We start from the raw sequence: 14,504 nt of genomic DNA, 5'->3' as shown, positions 1-14,504 counted from the left end.
GCCACAGCTCTAGTGTAATGAGCCTTTACATAAGAAGGAAGGCTCTCACCATGAAAAGTGTAACAAAAGGAAATAGCCCTTGAAATCCAAATAGAAACAAACAATTTGCTTGGAAACAGCCAAACCTAAATATCTAGGATGAAAGGAAAAGAATAACTGGTCAGATTTTCTGATAGCTTTAGTTTTATCCAAATAATCTACGGTATGCAGCACCCTCTCACTGTTAGATTGCAGACAGTTAATAGACTGATTAAGTGACAAATCAATAAACACCTTGTGCATTAAACAAGGATTAGTATGCAGGGACACCCTGTCCTATTGAAATATCAAAAAAGGTGGACAAGCCATAAGGGCCTGCAACTCAGACACCCATCTGACCGAAGTAAGAACTAACACAAGAACTGTCTTCCAAGAACAATTTTGCAAGGAATTTGAAACAGCAGGCTCAAAGGGAGCCAAAGTCAATTGATCCCAGGGAGGAACAGGCTTCCTGGGAGGTCTAATATTAAGGATGCCTTTAAGAAATTGCTTAACCTCAAATCTAGAAGCCAACAGTGGAGTTAAAGGCAAACAAGCAGAAAGACCCGATAAGTGGGCCTTAATAGAAGAATAGGCCAAACCAGCATTGAGCAACTCACACAAATAAGAGAGAACCAAAGAAACATCTACAGAAAGTGGGTCCAGATCATGAGAAAGACACCAAATAGAAAACTTCTTCCATTTAGACAAGTAGGATTTCCAAGTAGTAGGTTCCCTGGCCTCCTGCAGGACCTGCAGCACATCCTCAGAAAAAGGCATCTATGAGGGATCAAAACCCTTATCACCCAGTGTCAGTTGAAGCATGGACAGGTGGGGATGGATGAGACCCCTTGTCTTGTGTGAGCAGATCCACCCTCTGAGGTAACTTGTGATGGGCTGCCCCTGGCTACATTCAGAAGAGGGATCCAGTGCTGTCACGGCCAAAAGGGAGTCACCAACAAGATTTTGGGAGCATTCTTTTGAATCTTGAACAGGACTCTCGGAAGGAGAGGAAGGGGAGGGAATGCATAAAGAACCATCCCCTTCTAAAAGAAGGAGACAGCATCCACCTTCCACACCAGAGGACCTGGGACTCTGGCAAAAAACAGAGGAAGTTGTCTGTTCAGAGGGGAGGCAAAGATCTACTTGAAGAGTACCCCCACTGATGAACAATGTCCAGAAACACATCCTGTGAAGCATCATTAGTAGGATTGAGTGAAGGACCTGCTCAGATTGTCTGCCACACCATTCTGATCTGAAAGAATGTACACTGCCTGAAGAATCACCCAATATTGGATAGCCAGATCCCATACAAGAAGTGTCAGCCGGCAAAGAATGTTAAGATCTCATCCCCCCCCACCCCACCCCCGTTGGTTGATATACTACATGACTGTAGTATTGTCTGTGAATACCTTGAGAGGCCCGGGACAGAATAGAGGATGAGAGGCCTGAACAGCTAGCAGAAGATCCCTCATCTCTTTGATGTTCTCTTGCCACCGATGAGGCGATCACACCCCCTAAACCCTCAGGGAGCCAAACATTGCTCTCCATCCCACATCTGAAGCATCTGTGAACAGATCTTGAGAGGGAAGAGGAGGCTGAAAAGGGAGCCCTGAATTCAGAGACAACTGCTGAATCCACCACAGAAGTTCTTTCTTGACACACAGGAGAGGAGGAACAGGAAAGTCTAGAGGATGAGCATACTGAAGCCACACTGGCTTCAGAAAACATTGGAATAGTGGAAGCCATGAACCCCAGAGCTCTCAGAAACTCCCTGGTTGCAATGGAGGCTAGGGGAAGACGAGTTTGAAAGAAATAAATAGAGTTAAATGAGAGTTAATGCCTTTGGAAGAGGCAGGGATGTCAGCATTAGCACCGTTTGAAACCTGCAACCCAGAAAGACATGATCCTGAGGAGTGAGGGAAGATTTTCTGAAGTTTACTGTGAACCCCAGGCTCGGAAGAAGAGAAATAGTACATGGTAAATGAAGATTTTGCAAAAGGACCTCTGGAGAAGATGCTTTAATCAACAGGTCATCCAAATAAGGAAAGATTTAGATCCTTTGAAACCTGCAAAAGGCAATCGCAGGAACGAGGCATTTGGTGAACACCCTTGAGGTAGTAGAAAGGCCAAAGGGCAAAGCTCAGAACTGAAAATTCCAGTAAGCAACAGAGAAATGAAAAAAAGTCTCCTGAAAAAGAGGATGATCAGAACATGGAGATAAGGATCCTTGAGGTGAAGAGCCACCAGAAAGGCCTGAGGGAGCAAGAGAGGAAAAATGGACTGAAGGGACAACATCCAAAAGGAAGGCACCTTCAGAAAGGTGTTTAGATGGGAGAGGTTTATAATAGGTCTCCAAATACCTTCTTTTCTGGGCACTAGAAACATTCTTGAATAAAACCCATTACTCCTTTGGGACACAGGCACCTCTTGAATAGTACCCTGAGACAAGAGGTCTCAAAGAACCTCCTGGGGAAAAAAGGAAGCTGCTCCCCAAGGAGGCTGGGGAATGCCCATAAAAGGAGGGAGGGCAATCCAGACCATGAAGTAACCTTGCCGAATGACTGACAGAACCCAAGAATCCTGGGTGATTCGGAGCCAAACAGGAAGAGAAAGATGAAGAGAGAGAGGAATATGGCTGGGAGCAAGTGGACAGTCACACAGCACCTGGTTTGTCAGGAAAGGAAGGCTTAAGAATATCTGCAGTCGAGTGGCCTTAGCAGGAGGAGACCGTTTACTTCCCCTTTTACATTTAGGAGGACGGCAAGATTGCCTATGAACAAAAGCTGGCTTAGAAGGGTAGCTTCACTGAAATTTAGGGACAGGAGAAACAAAGCATTGCTTAAGCTCTTGGAAAGCCTTCCCTTTGTCCTGAAGAGACTTAAATACAGCAGCAGCTGCTTCACCAAACAAAAGAGCATTATTCAGAAGAGCATCCATCAACTTAGCCTTAATATCATCGGGCAAAGTTTAAAGCTGAAGCCATGAATATCTCCTCAGAACTGAACCAGAAGCAGCAGTCGTAGAAAAGTCATCTGCTGCATCATAACTACATTTGATAGAAGACCCAAACACAGAAAGAGCAGAAGATTTACTCTTAGTGTCTATAAGATCACAAATAATCTAGAAAGAAGAACCAATACATACCTAGAGATATGGGTCTGGTAATTAATAGCCCTAAAAGCTAGGGTAGTCAAAGTATAAACCTTCTTACCCAGTCATTCCATGGTTATACTGTCCTTGTCAGTAGGCAGTAACCTGGACAAGGGAAGCAATTGAGATGTCTTATCACAGGCTGCAAAAACCACAGAGGGGTCAGCAGCAGGACATTTAAACAGAAAGGAACAATCCTCAGACTTCCTGACAGCAGGGGGCAGAGAATCCGGTGCTTTAGAGACAATGGAAAAAACATTCACTAAAGCAGGCAAGACAGGAGGAATGACTGCAGGTTTAGGAGATTCCATCTACAGTAAATCATAGTACCTCTTATGGACATCTGAAACCTGGCCACAATCCCACTTGAAAAAATAATGCCATCATCCTAGAGATCATGTCCCCAAAGGAAATTGACACAGAAAGATTATCTAGAGTATGAGAATCCTCCTCCTCAGACCTGTAGTCTAAGGAAGAAGGAATCTGGGTAGAATAAGCAAGGGTGTCCTCCTCAGAATCCACCTTAGAAGAATGCAGTCCTCTGGACCTTTTAGGAGTAGAGGAAGGCCAAGGAGGAGCAGGAAATTAAACCCCTTGAGGAGGCCTCAACGACAGTAAAGGCAATAAATAACCCTGAGTAAAAACCTGCCAGTCAGTTTATGGATCCCTAGCAGCAGAAGAAATTATTAGTTTTCTGTTTCTTTTTTAAGGAGACAGCTGTCCTGGAAACCTGAGAAGGCCCAGACTCAGGACAGCATTCCATAACTGCAGTAAGAACCTCTTCCCTAAAGAGAAGCTGCGGAACACATCTAGACCCCCACAGAAACAGTCAACTGTGGTTCCCTCTGAACACCTGAAACAGACACCTGCAAAGTCTCGTTGGATGTGCTGTCCGCCAGATCCTCACTGGCTTCCAACCCAGACATGGTAGAAGAATCTGACAAAACAACCAGAGGAGCCTCTGGGTTCATAATAACCTCTGGAGAAACTCCCGGTAGAGGCTAGATAGCAGAAGATTCCAGTCTTACCTTATGCACCTTCTTCTTCCCTGACGGCTGACCCTCAGGGCAGAAAGTGGCATCCATAGTATCTGCAGCAAGAAGCTTAAGACGCTGGTGCTCAAGATACAAAGGGAAGAAAGTCTACTAGAAAGAGTTTTGGGGACAAACGCCTGACAAATTGAATAAGATGTATGGTCATGAACAGCACCTAGGCAAAAAAGACATTTATCGTGGCTGTCTTTATGGGAATCCAGTCTCCCACACTGGCATTTACCCCCTCCTGGATGACATTAATCCCAAACAGCAGAAAACAAACAGAAAAATTAACCAAAAACCCAACTGGGTACTTATCTGCAACTGTGATGACACCTAGCAAACAGGAATAAGCACAGGAATGCCAACAAACAGAAAAACGAGGACAAAAATAATGGCCAGAGGTAACAGACCGATGGTTAAAATGGCATTTGGACTGGCTGCAAAAATGTTCTGAGGATGGTACACCTGAATACCACCTTTATACCCTAACCCAAGCAAGGAGTGTGCAGGTGACATTCAGCGCACTTTAAACCAACAGTAGACTTTGGTAAACTGGATGAACGGTGGGCTTCATGGCAGGGAATCTCCCATTTGTAAGGAATACTGCAGCAGTGAATATAAGGACATCCTCCGTAGCCTCTCCCAATTACCTCCCTCACTCCAGACTCTCACAAACCTTCAATGTACTGACCATTTCTTCTCTATTCTTACATCCAAACTCAGGCATGGCACAACTCAAAAGACACTTCCTACAAAAATCCCACTGCGAGTGCCTTCACATTGGACACATCACCTAGCTCTCTCCTCACCTACATCACTTGTACTTCAGCTCTCGGTTCTTACCTATTGCTTCACTCTTTTACTACTAAATCAATCCACGTTTGTTTTTCTATTCTGTTAAAGATATTACTCTATTGCTCCTGTCAATGGGATTCCCTACCTTCTGTGTTTACTCCATGTTAGTGAAAATGTTCTGTTTTATGTATGCATTTATTTTGCGATTTCTTCACCTGGGCTATGCCTGCAAATTGTCTTTTGCGATCAGAATACTACTAAGGTAAATAAAATAAATAAACCGTAACTGAAAAACTGTTCCAGGTGCTGAAAAGCTATAGAACAATAAGCAACTGTGCTTTTTTTTTTCATTATTTACTTTTTATCTTATTTAAATTAGAGTCTATATGCATTTTTTCATTGACAGAAAACAGTACATACAATCTAGAAACGCAACGGAAAAAATAAAATCTGCCTTTGAAAACGTGAAAAGTAACTAGCAAATCCAGATTCAACAAAGCCTACAGATTTTTAAACATGAAGACAATTAAATTGAATTAATATAATGCTGTAGTTCAACTTGTCATTGTAGTCTTACCTGAGACCTTTCCTTATGGCTCCTCTGATGGGATTTCAATGCTTTTCTGAATGCTGAAGACATGGTGATCCACGAAGGGCGTACTTCTAAATAGTAACGGAATACACCTAAACTAGAATGACTTCAGCTACAGCTTTACTCCCTAAAGCTGCACATGTAGTGTTTATTTTCTGTAAAATTCGCGGCGCACTGTCTCATCAATAACACGTCCTGTCGTCACGTGACTACAGCGAACCTTGGCTGAGTTTGATTCGCTGTAATTGCGATGTTGAGTTCAGGAGTGCTGTTTTGTTTATGTGGTTTTCATACTGGCAGTAGTATTTGTTCAAAGGTGCCTTCCTTGAAGGTTTGTCGTCGTTATGGCAATTCGGCACCGTAATAGGGTTGCCACCTTTTCAAATGCCCAAAGTGGGACATTATTTGGTACAAACGTCAGATTTTGCAGTCCAAAACATACCCACAGCCAGTACAAAGGACATAATTTCAATTTTTTGCCTAAATAAAAGCTTATTCTTGTAGCATTTTAGTTGCTTATTCTATTTCTTATAACATTTAAGTGTTTCAGGTAAAGAGTAACTGTTTTACGCAACTATTACATAAAATATAGGAAATAATTTTGTCCTAAAATCTCAGAACATTTCCCATTTTTTCTTTGCAGGACACAGCTGCCCAAAGTGGGACTGCCCCTCGCAAAGTGGGACAGGTACTAACCTGCACCGTAAAAATCCACTGCCAATCATGAGCGGACCGGAGTTCCGCTGTGGCGACCTCTAACCGGGAAAAGCCAAAAGACATTACTATTATTTTTTTCTTTTCCGCTTTTCCCAGTTAAGGGTCCCCATAGCAGGACTCCGGTCCGCTTATGATTGGCAGCAGATTTTTTATGGTGCCGAGTTGCCAGCCCGACACCCAATCTTCAGCGAAGGCACGTCCATTCATACTTGTCTTTCGGAGGCCAGGTGACCACGGAGAGGACTTGCAGACTCCACACAGAAGGCACTGTAGCCAAAAATCGAACAGGAGAACCTCTTCCTGTGAGGCAACAACGCTACCGCTGTACCATCGTGGTTAAAGCGGTATTTATTTAAATAAAAAATAATGTGTTCTGATGCTGCACTTTAGTGGTGTATCCACGCATTTATGTTATGTACCCTTGTTTTCATAGATAGTGCAACCATGTATAACATAAGCTGCTGAGTAAATTAGTCTTTTTGATAGGCAAGTCATTCTAACCTGCCCCCCGTATGCATAAAGAATATCACGGACTGTTGAGCGGTATGATCATCGGACACTTCTTGTATGTAAAGTACATGGTTATTTCAGAAAGAAGGTAGACTGACTTAATCTTGCTCGCATTAACCATAACCCAGGGCATTTTTTAAGTGGGGGGTGTCGCATTTTGTAGAGCGAAACCGAGGGTGCACTTTTCTACAGCGCATTTTGGTGCTAATTTGAACAAAGTCAATGTCTGGCGTTACTGACTGATGGAAATGTTCGGGTTTTCATAAATACAGGCAGGTGCAAATATGAGGGAAAACCAAGTACACGTCATTTTTCTGCAGTAGCAATTAACATAATAACTCTAAACTTCTTAAGATTCAGGTACAAAGCTTAAAAAGAATGTGGGATAAACGTACAAAACAGGCATTTATTCACTATCCCTCGTTCACTTAAAAGTTAATACAAGTTTTTTATCATTATGAATGTTTCTGAACAATTACAAGTATGTCTGACTGACTGTAATCCTCAGTGATTTAGAACCCATACAGCATTATTTTTTGTCTCTTTGGCATACTGAATGTCAGGAAAGATTCCAGCTCTTCCGCCACATTCTGTGTGTGAGTATGATGATTGCATAAATATGTTTGGGCACGCATAAAATTATTGTACTTATTATTATTAATATTGTTTCATAATAGATAACCTAAGATTTGAACTACATATAGCACAATTAAGGGGCCCAAAAATGGGTACTCTTTACTGAAATAAAAATTATCTAACACCGCTAGGGCTACCATTGCTAGAACCCATCTTCTATAAACACTTCTGTATGCTTCCCCCAATTCTCACCAACCTTAAAAAGATTTAATTAAACTTGAAATATGCTACAATAAAATAGCTAAATTTGCAACTGACTACCCACATCATATCCACCACTGTCACTCCTTAAAAAACTCTCCTGGTTAGAACTCCCACAACTTCTATCCTGTAACCAATTAACCTTAGCACACAAACTAGTATATCAACCTAAAAAACCCTGCCCTTCTAAATATTCTCCAGCCCTATACCACAAATAGAAGTCTTTGCTCAACAAATAAATATCTACTACAAGTGTCCAAATCCACTAATACAGCAGGGGACTCACTTATTTTCTCATCATGTAGCAACAAGGTGGAATTCACTACCTCACACCATCAGAACCAACACAAATACCAATCAATTCAAAAAGATTCTTAAAAATGATCTTAATGACACCTGGCTTTGTCTCTGTACTACTCCATGCTACCTAGTTTTAATAGCTTCTGGTCATACACTTTCTTCTTCCCTGACTACCTCAATCTATGCTCTCTCTCATAGGTTCATAGTGGTGTACTAGGCTAATGGCCCTGGAGCCTTTACAAGCCTAGCCCATGGGATTACCCTGGCATCGTGCCACCCGACCTTAGTTCCCAGTGCCTCTGTCGAGTAGAGCCACTGGAGTGATCCCTGAGGTGAATTTTCTATTTCCCATCCACTCATCAAGATTTCTCTTGTGGACCAGTGAGTGTCTAGATTATCTCTAACCTCATCTTTTTCTATCCAATTTCCCCCCTACAAACCCTTCCTCAGCTTACTTTGAGAAACTATAATGTCTGCACTACAATAAGGAATTATATCAGATGATTGTATAATACAAATGTCAGTTATAATAGCTTAGAATAAGAAGTTATGTACCTACCATAACGTTCCATGTTAGTTGACTTCATCTCGCCTTCCTTCTTGCTGGTTGGGATCGGAGCCGATCCTCGGCTTTGACTCCGCCATCTTCAATAGCTTGAGAGCTGTTTACTGGCTCAATGCTACCCCTTATCCCATAATGCGTAGTGATAGCTACCCAGACCTCATTTGAAAAAGCTAACCTCAGACATAACAACATAATAATTCAGTCAAAAACTAGTTGACTATACCTGCCATATTCTCTTAGGTCAAAAAGGACACAAGAGAACACACAGCCAGTGAAACAGAACAGAAAACTCCTCTCGGTCCACTAGGACAGGGGGATGGAGGGTGGGACGCAAGAAGGAAAGCGAGATGAAGACAACTAACATGGAACGTTATGGTAGGTACATAACTTCTTAATGTTAAGTTGTCTGTCTCGCCTTCGTTCTTGCTGGCTGAGACAGCGTCCCTAGCACCTAATATCCTGGGTGGCTCAGTGGAACAGACTCTTCAGAACAGTGGAACCAAAGTCAGCTCTGCTCCTGGAGACCATATCCAACTTGTAATGAGAAATAAAGGTATGAGGGTTTGCCCACGTGGCAGCTGCACAGATAGAATCCATGGGCAACCTAGACTGGAAGGCTACAGAGGTGGCCAAGGCCCTAGTAGAATGACCTTTCAGTTTAATAGACAACTGTTTGTTTAACTGATAAATGAAAGTAATAGTGTGTGACAACCATCTGGACAAGGTTACCTTGGAAACTGGGAGACCTTGTTTGCCCAAGACATGAGAGGAATAGTTGGTCCAATTTCCTTACTTCTTTAGTTCTGAGCAGGTAAAAGTGCAATTGCCTATGAACATCCAATTGGTGTAGTTTATATTCTGCCTTGTTGGTATGATTAGGGAAAAACACAGGAAGATCTATAGATTGATTTAAGTTACTTTCTGAGCAGACTTTAGGGAGAAACAAGGGATTAGTTCTCAGAGCAACCCTGTCCTTATGAAAAACCAAGTAAGGAGGACAAACACATAGCACCTGAAGTTCAGAGACTTGTCTGGCTGAAGTAATAGCTACCAAAAAGAGTGTCTTCCAAGATAGGAACTTGATAGAGCAAGAAGCTGCTGGTTCAAAAGGGGGCAGAATTAAGGAGGTTAGGACTAAATTAAGGTCCCAAGGAGGAGGGGGATCTCTCACTGGAGGCCTAAGAAGAGTCGCCCCTCTCAAAAAAGCTTTACATAGCTTATGAAACATAATGTTAGAGTTTGAAAAACCAACATGAAAGTTAGAAATGGCCGCCATTTGTACCCTGATCGTAGAAGCAGCGGACCTGGAATGAAACAGCAGAGCTAGGAATTCCAAGATTTTGTGGACTGGGGCTGAGAAGGAATCCACATTAGTCTCTGCCCAACAAGAAAAACGTTTCCATTTGCTAGCATAAGTATTCCTCGTAGACTTGTGAGAGGACACAATAATGTCTCGGACTGCTGGGGAAATGCGGGGAAGCCTGGCTAAGGTTGGAAGTGGAGCAACCAAGCTGTGAGCTGGAGAGTTTTTTGGGATTGATGCAACCCACCTGACTGATGAACCAGGAGGACTGGAATTTGGTCCAGAGTCCAGGGTTGCTCGAGAAGGTAACAGTGCAGGAACGGAAACCATATCTGTCGAGGCCAGTAGGGAGCAATGAGGATAATTTTGCAACCCAACGATATTGCTTTCTGTATAAGTTTGGGTATCAGAGGGAATGGAGGAAAGGCATAAAGAAGTCCCTGGGGCTAATCGTGGACTAGAGCGTCGCTGGGTGTGTGACCTGGAAGCGGGAGAAGTAGTTGCTGCATTTGCTGTTGAAGGGGGTGACAAAGAGATCACAGCAAGGCTGTCCCCATTTGCGAAAAACAAGGTTCACCATATCCTGATTCAGAGACCACTTGTGAGGCATTAGAATAGCTCTGCTGAGCCTGTCTGCTATGACGTTGGATCTCCCAGGGATGTGCGTCGCAATCAGAAAACATTGGGAGGAAATTGCCCACTGCCAAAGCCTGAGTGCTTCTCGACAGAGTGGGTAGGACCTGGTTCCACCCTGCTTGTTGATGTACCACACCACTGACATGTTGTCCGTTTGAATAGCAATGGTCCCAGGAGGAAGAGAGCCTTGAAGGGCTTGCAACGCCAGGAGCACGGCTCTCATTTTCAGGACATTTATATGCAGATGGTACTCGTGAGGTTGCCACGTGCCTTAGACTGTTCAGCCCAGATAATGCCCCCCCCACCCTATCAGGGAGGCATCTGTCATCACTGTGGCTACCGGAGGGGGTTGTATGAAAGGTCTGCCCTGAGTAACTAGTGGAGAGACAATCCACCAAGAAAGATGCCTTTTGCATGTGTCCGTGATCATGATCTTGTATGTCATGGGTAGCTCTTGGAAAGACCACTGCGTGAACAGAAGCCACTGAAGAATCCTCATATGAAAGTGCGCTAATGGGATTTGGAGAATGGCTGCTGCCATGGAGCCCAGAGTTTGAAGGATGTACCTGACTTGGATCCTTTTACTCTGCATCAGAACCTGTACCTGTTGATGAATTGCGGACACCCTTTCTGGTGGTAGCCTTACAAACATATCCCTTGTGTCTAAGTCTGTTCCTATATAAGTGATAGATTGACAGGGCTACAAGGCAGATTTTTCAAAATTTATTGTGATGCCGAGCTGTGAGCAGATTGAGATTGTGTAGTCTCATGCTTGTATGCGTTGATGCCTGGTGGTAGCAGTAAGGAGCCAGTCATCTAGATACGGAAACACCTGGAATCCTTGATGCCTCAGGTGAGCTGTGACCACTGCCATACATTTGGTGTACACCCTGGGGTCTGTGGTGAGACCAAGGGGCAGAGCTCTGTATTGATAATGACTGGCCCCCAGCCGGAAGTGAAGATATCTTCTGGAGCGCCTGTCCATCTTTATATGGTAGTACGCGTCCTGAAGATCTATAGAGCACATCCAATTGTCCTGACCCAGAAAGGGTTGAATGGGCTATAGCGTGACCATCTGAAACTTCATTCTTTGTACAGATCTGTTTAGTCTGCTGAGATCCAGAATCGGTCTCCAGTCCCCTGTCTTTTTTGGTACTAAAAAGAACCTTGAGTAAGTACAGGATCCATGCTGGTCTGCCGGGACTTCCTGGATGGCTCTTTTTTCTAGCAGTTTTGAAACTTCTATTACTGCTTGCTCCCTCAGATTGGGTGGAACATCTGGGAGGGTCTTCCTTGACTGCAAGGGGGGTTGAAGGAAGGGGATTTTGTAACCTCCGGATATAACGGACCGTACCCATCTGTCTTGTGCTAAACTTAGCCAGGCTTTTGGGTACAGCAAAAGTCTTCCCCCGACTGCCTCCAGAGATGAGCAGCCAGGCAACCCTTCAGGGATGCTGAAAGGGCTTATCAGAGAAGGATTCTCTGTTGCCCTGGTTCTGCGGACTCCCTCTGCCACGAGGGCGGCATCTATTATTATTGTTTCACCCTCTGCCTCTGGAGGAAAAATCACTATGTGTCAGGCAAGGCTCCCTGAGATTTATGGAACCACATCTTACCACTCTTCTGACCTTTGTGGTAGGGTCTAGAGGGAGTGGAAAAATGGACTCCCATGGCAGAGAGAGTCTTGCCTTCTTGCTCACATCTAGTCAAAGTGTCTTTCACCTGTGGTCAAAAAAGAAAGGAACCATCGAAGGGAGTGTTGGTGAAGGACGCTCAAAAGGGTTCTGCAAAATTACACAGCTGCATCCAGGCATGCCTCCTAAGGGCCACCCCGGTACCAGCGGCTCTACTCGCTCCATCGGCTGCATAGGAAATGAGCCTCATAGAGGATTTAACAACAGAATTAAGTGTCGCTAGCTGGGAAGCCACCTTAGCTTGCGCTCCCTCAGCTGTTGGATCTTGGAGGGTATCTCCGAGCTCTTTAAGGAGATCCCTTTGAAGGCGAGTAAAATCACACAAGTAGTTCAGTGACCTCATAGAGAAGGTCGCTGAAGTGAACATTCGCTTCCCATATCTGTCCATCATCCTAGACTCCTTTTTCGGGGGGATGGACAGAAAAAGAGATCTCCGCTAACTCTTTTTTTGTGGCTGCTGCTACCACCATAGCATCAACAGGGACACCTTTCATAAGGAATTGTTTATCCTGGGGTGCTGTAATACATTTAAAACAAAGACACTTGGTAGAGAAAACCACTTTATAAAACAAAGCAAAGCTTTCGGGTAGAACCTTTCTTCAATACTAATACATACACATCAAAAACTCACAGTTTAAATACAGGCCAACAGTCACATGACCAGCAGCCCAATGAAATCATGTGACAATACAAACACAAAATAAATTACAAGGTATACAATGTAATTCATGTTATAAAACATATTCTAAAAACATAAAAATTCATTCAATATTCATATACATTTTTATCACAGTCTAGTGTTATGTAATTTAGCTAGTATGGTCAGCCTTAAACCGACATTAGCTAAATTACAATTGTTTTATAAAGTGGTTTTCTCTACCAAGTGTCTTTGTTTTATCAGTATTTTGCAGCTAGTGTTTTTTATATTGTGCTGTAATACATTTACCAGGTCTCCTCGGAGTTGGTTCCACTGTATCTGGAGCTGACCAAGCCTTTCAAGCCACCACAGTCATAAGTGGATCGAAAGGCGGAGACACCCAGGAGGTGGAAGGTAGGGAACCGAAGGCATCCAGAAATACAGACTTATCCTCAGAGGGGGCTAGGGGATTCCAGTTCCCCCTCTGCTTGAGCATCTCCAGGATGTCTGAAAAAGAGACATCCTCAGAGGGGGATCTTGGGGACTATTCCAATTCATCTAAGTCTGTATCAGCAGTGACAGACTCAGGAGAGTCAATGTGCTTCCTCTTGCACTTTTTCTTCTAAGGGGGCTCCTTTGAGAGATCAGGGGAGGCCTGAGAAGAAGAGGAAACACCCAATGGGGTGTCCTGGAGCATCGGTTCCCTATGCTTGGGGCCTGGAGGAGGAGCAGAGGTTGGCACAGGCACTACAGGGGAAGGAGCCAGTGGGGCTGATAGTGGAGCTGACTCAGTGGCCATCACACTCCGCATGACATTGAAGGCATCCCTGCCACGATGCAGAGAAAGCTCCGGTTCCGAAGAAATAGGAATCTTTCTCCGCACCAGGGGAGACGGCTCCGATGCCAATGTAGGAGCCGAGCTCACCTGCGTCGAATCTCCGAGAGGGAGAACGGGGTCAGACAAGGGTCCAATGCCACTCGTCCCCTTGGAGTTGATGAGGGAGCCCCAGTGCCCAGATCCCTTGATGGATGGCACCACCAAGGGAATTGGAGCTGACGTTGGAACCAAAGGAGATAGTGTTATTGGAGCCGATGGTTCCACTACTCGAACCCCAATGAACTCCGGCTCCAAACTCATTGGAGTCGGAGGAGGAACATTGAGAGAAGTGGATGGAGCCGATACCTGTTGAGGAGGGCTGGACAACAACTTGGCTAGTGCCTGCGACTTCAGCAACCTACTGACCACTCTCTCCACATCGTGGTCCGATAGCCTAGAGGACCGAGAGGAGTGAGAGGATTGGTGACTGTGCTCACTCTGAAGTAAGGGAGACCGTGGAGCCGAATGCACCGATTCGAGTGAGGGGGACCTTAGCCACTTGTGGCTCTGCGATGGCTCTGAAGCCTCTGATGGAGCCGATGGGGAGATTAACTTGTCGGTGCCAGACGGAATTGACATGGAAGGTAAACCCTGAACCACTGATGGCTTAGTGGATTTAGGGGATTTCACAGGCTGTGAGCTCTTGGCTGTTGAATCCTGGGGTTTTAAAAGACCCCTAAGAATAAGCTTATTCTTACGCTCCTGTAGGACTCTTGGACTAAAGGCATGGCAGATAGAACAAGAGTCCTGTAGGTGCACAGTGCCTAAACAATAGACGCAAGAAGTGTGCCCATCTGTCAGAGACATTTTCTGACAGCATGGGTCACACTTCT

General features: G+C 44.4%; 1 protein-coding gene across 1 annotated transcript in view; it reads right to left on the bottom strand.

Annotated features, from left to right (window-relative positions):
- UTP11 (UTP11 small subunit processome component) overlaps positions 1–6,041 on the bottom strand; it is a 264,149-nt gene extending 258,108 nt beyond the window's left edge. Inside the window, exon 1 of the mRNA XM_044060088.1 lies at positions 5,581–6,041. Within this exon, the coding sequence (XP_043916023.1) occupies positions 5,581–5,643 (63 nt within the window). The 5' untranslated portion in view covers positions 5,644–6,041. The remainder of the gene's footprint in view (positions 1–5,580) is intronic.
- Positions 6,042–14,504: the final 8,463 nt, after the last annotated feature.

Source organism: Protopterus annectens, chromosome 1.part2 (genome assembly GCF_019279795.1).
Source record: "Protopterus annectens isolate FY-2018-M chromosome 1.part2, PAN1.0, whole genome shotgun sequence".
Lineage (NCBI taxonomy): Eukaryota > Metazoa > Chordata > Ceratodontiformes > Protopteridae > Protopterus > Protopterus annectens.
The sequence above is the reverse complement of the archived record's forward strand: the minus strand, read 5'-3'. Positions and strand labels throughout refer to the sequence as shown.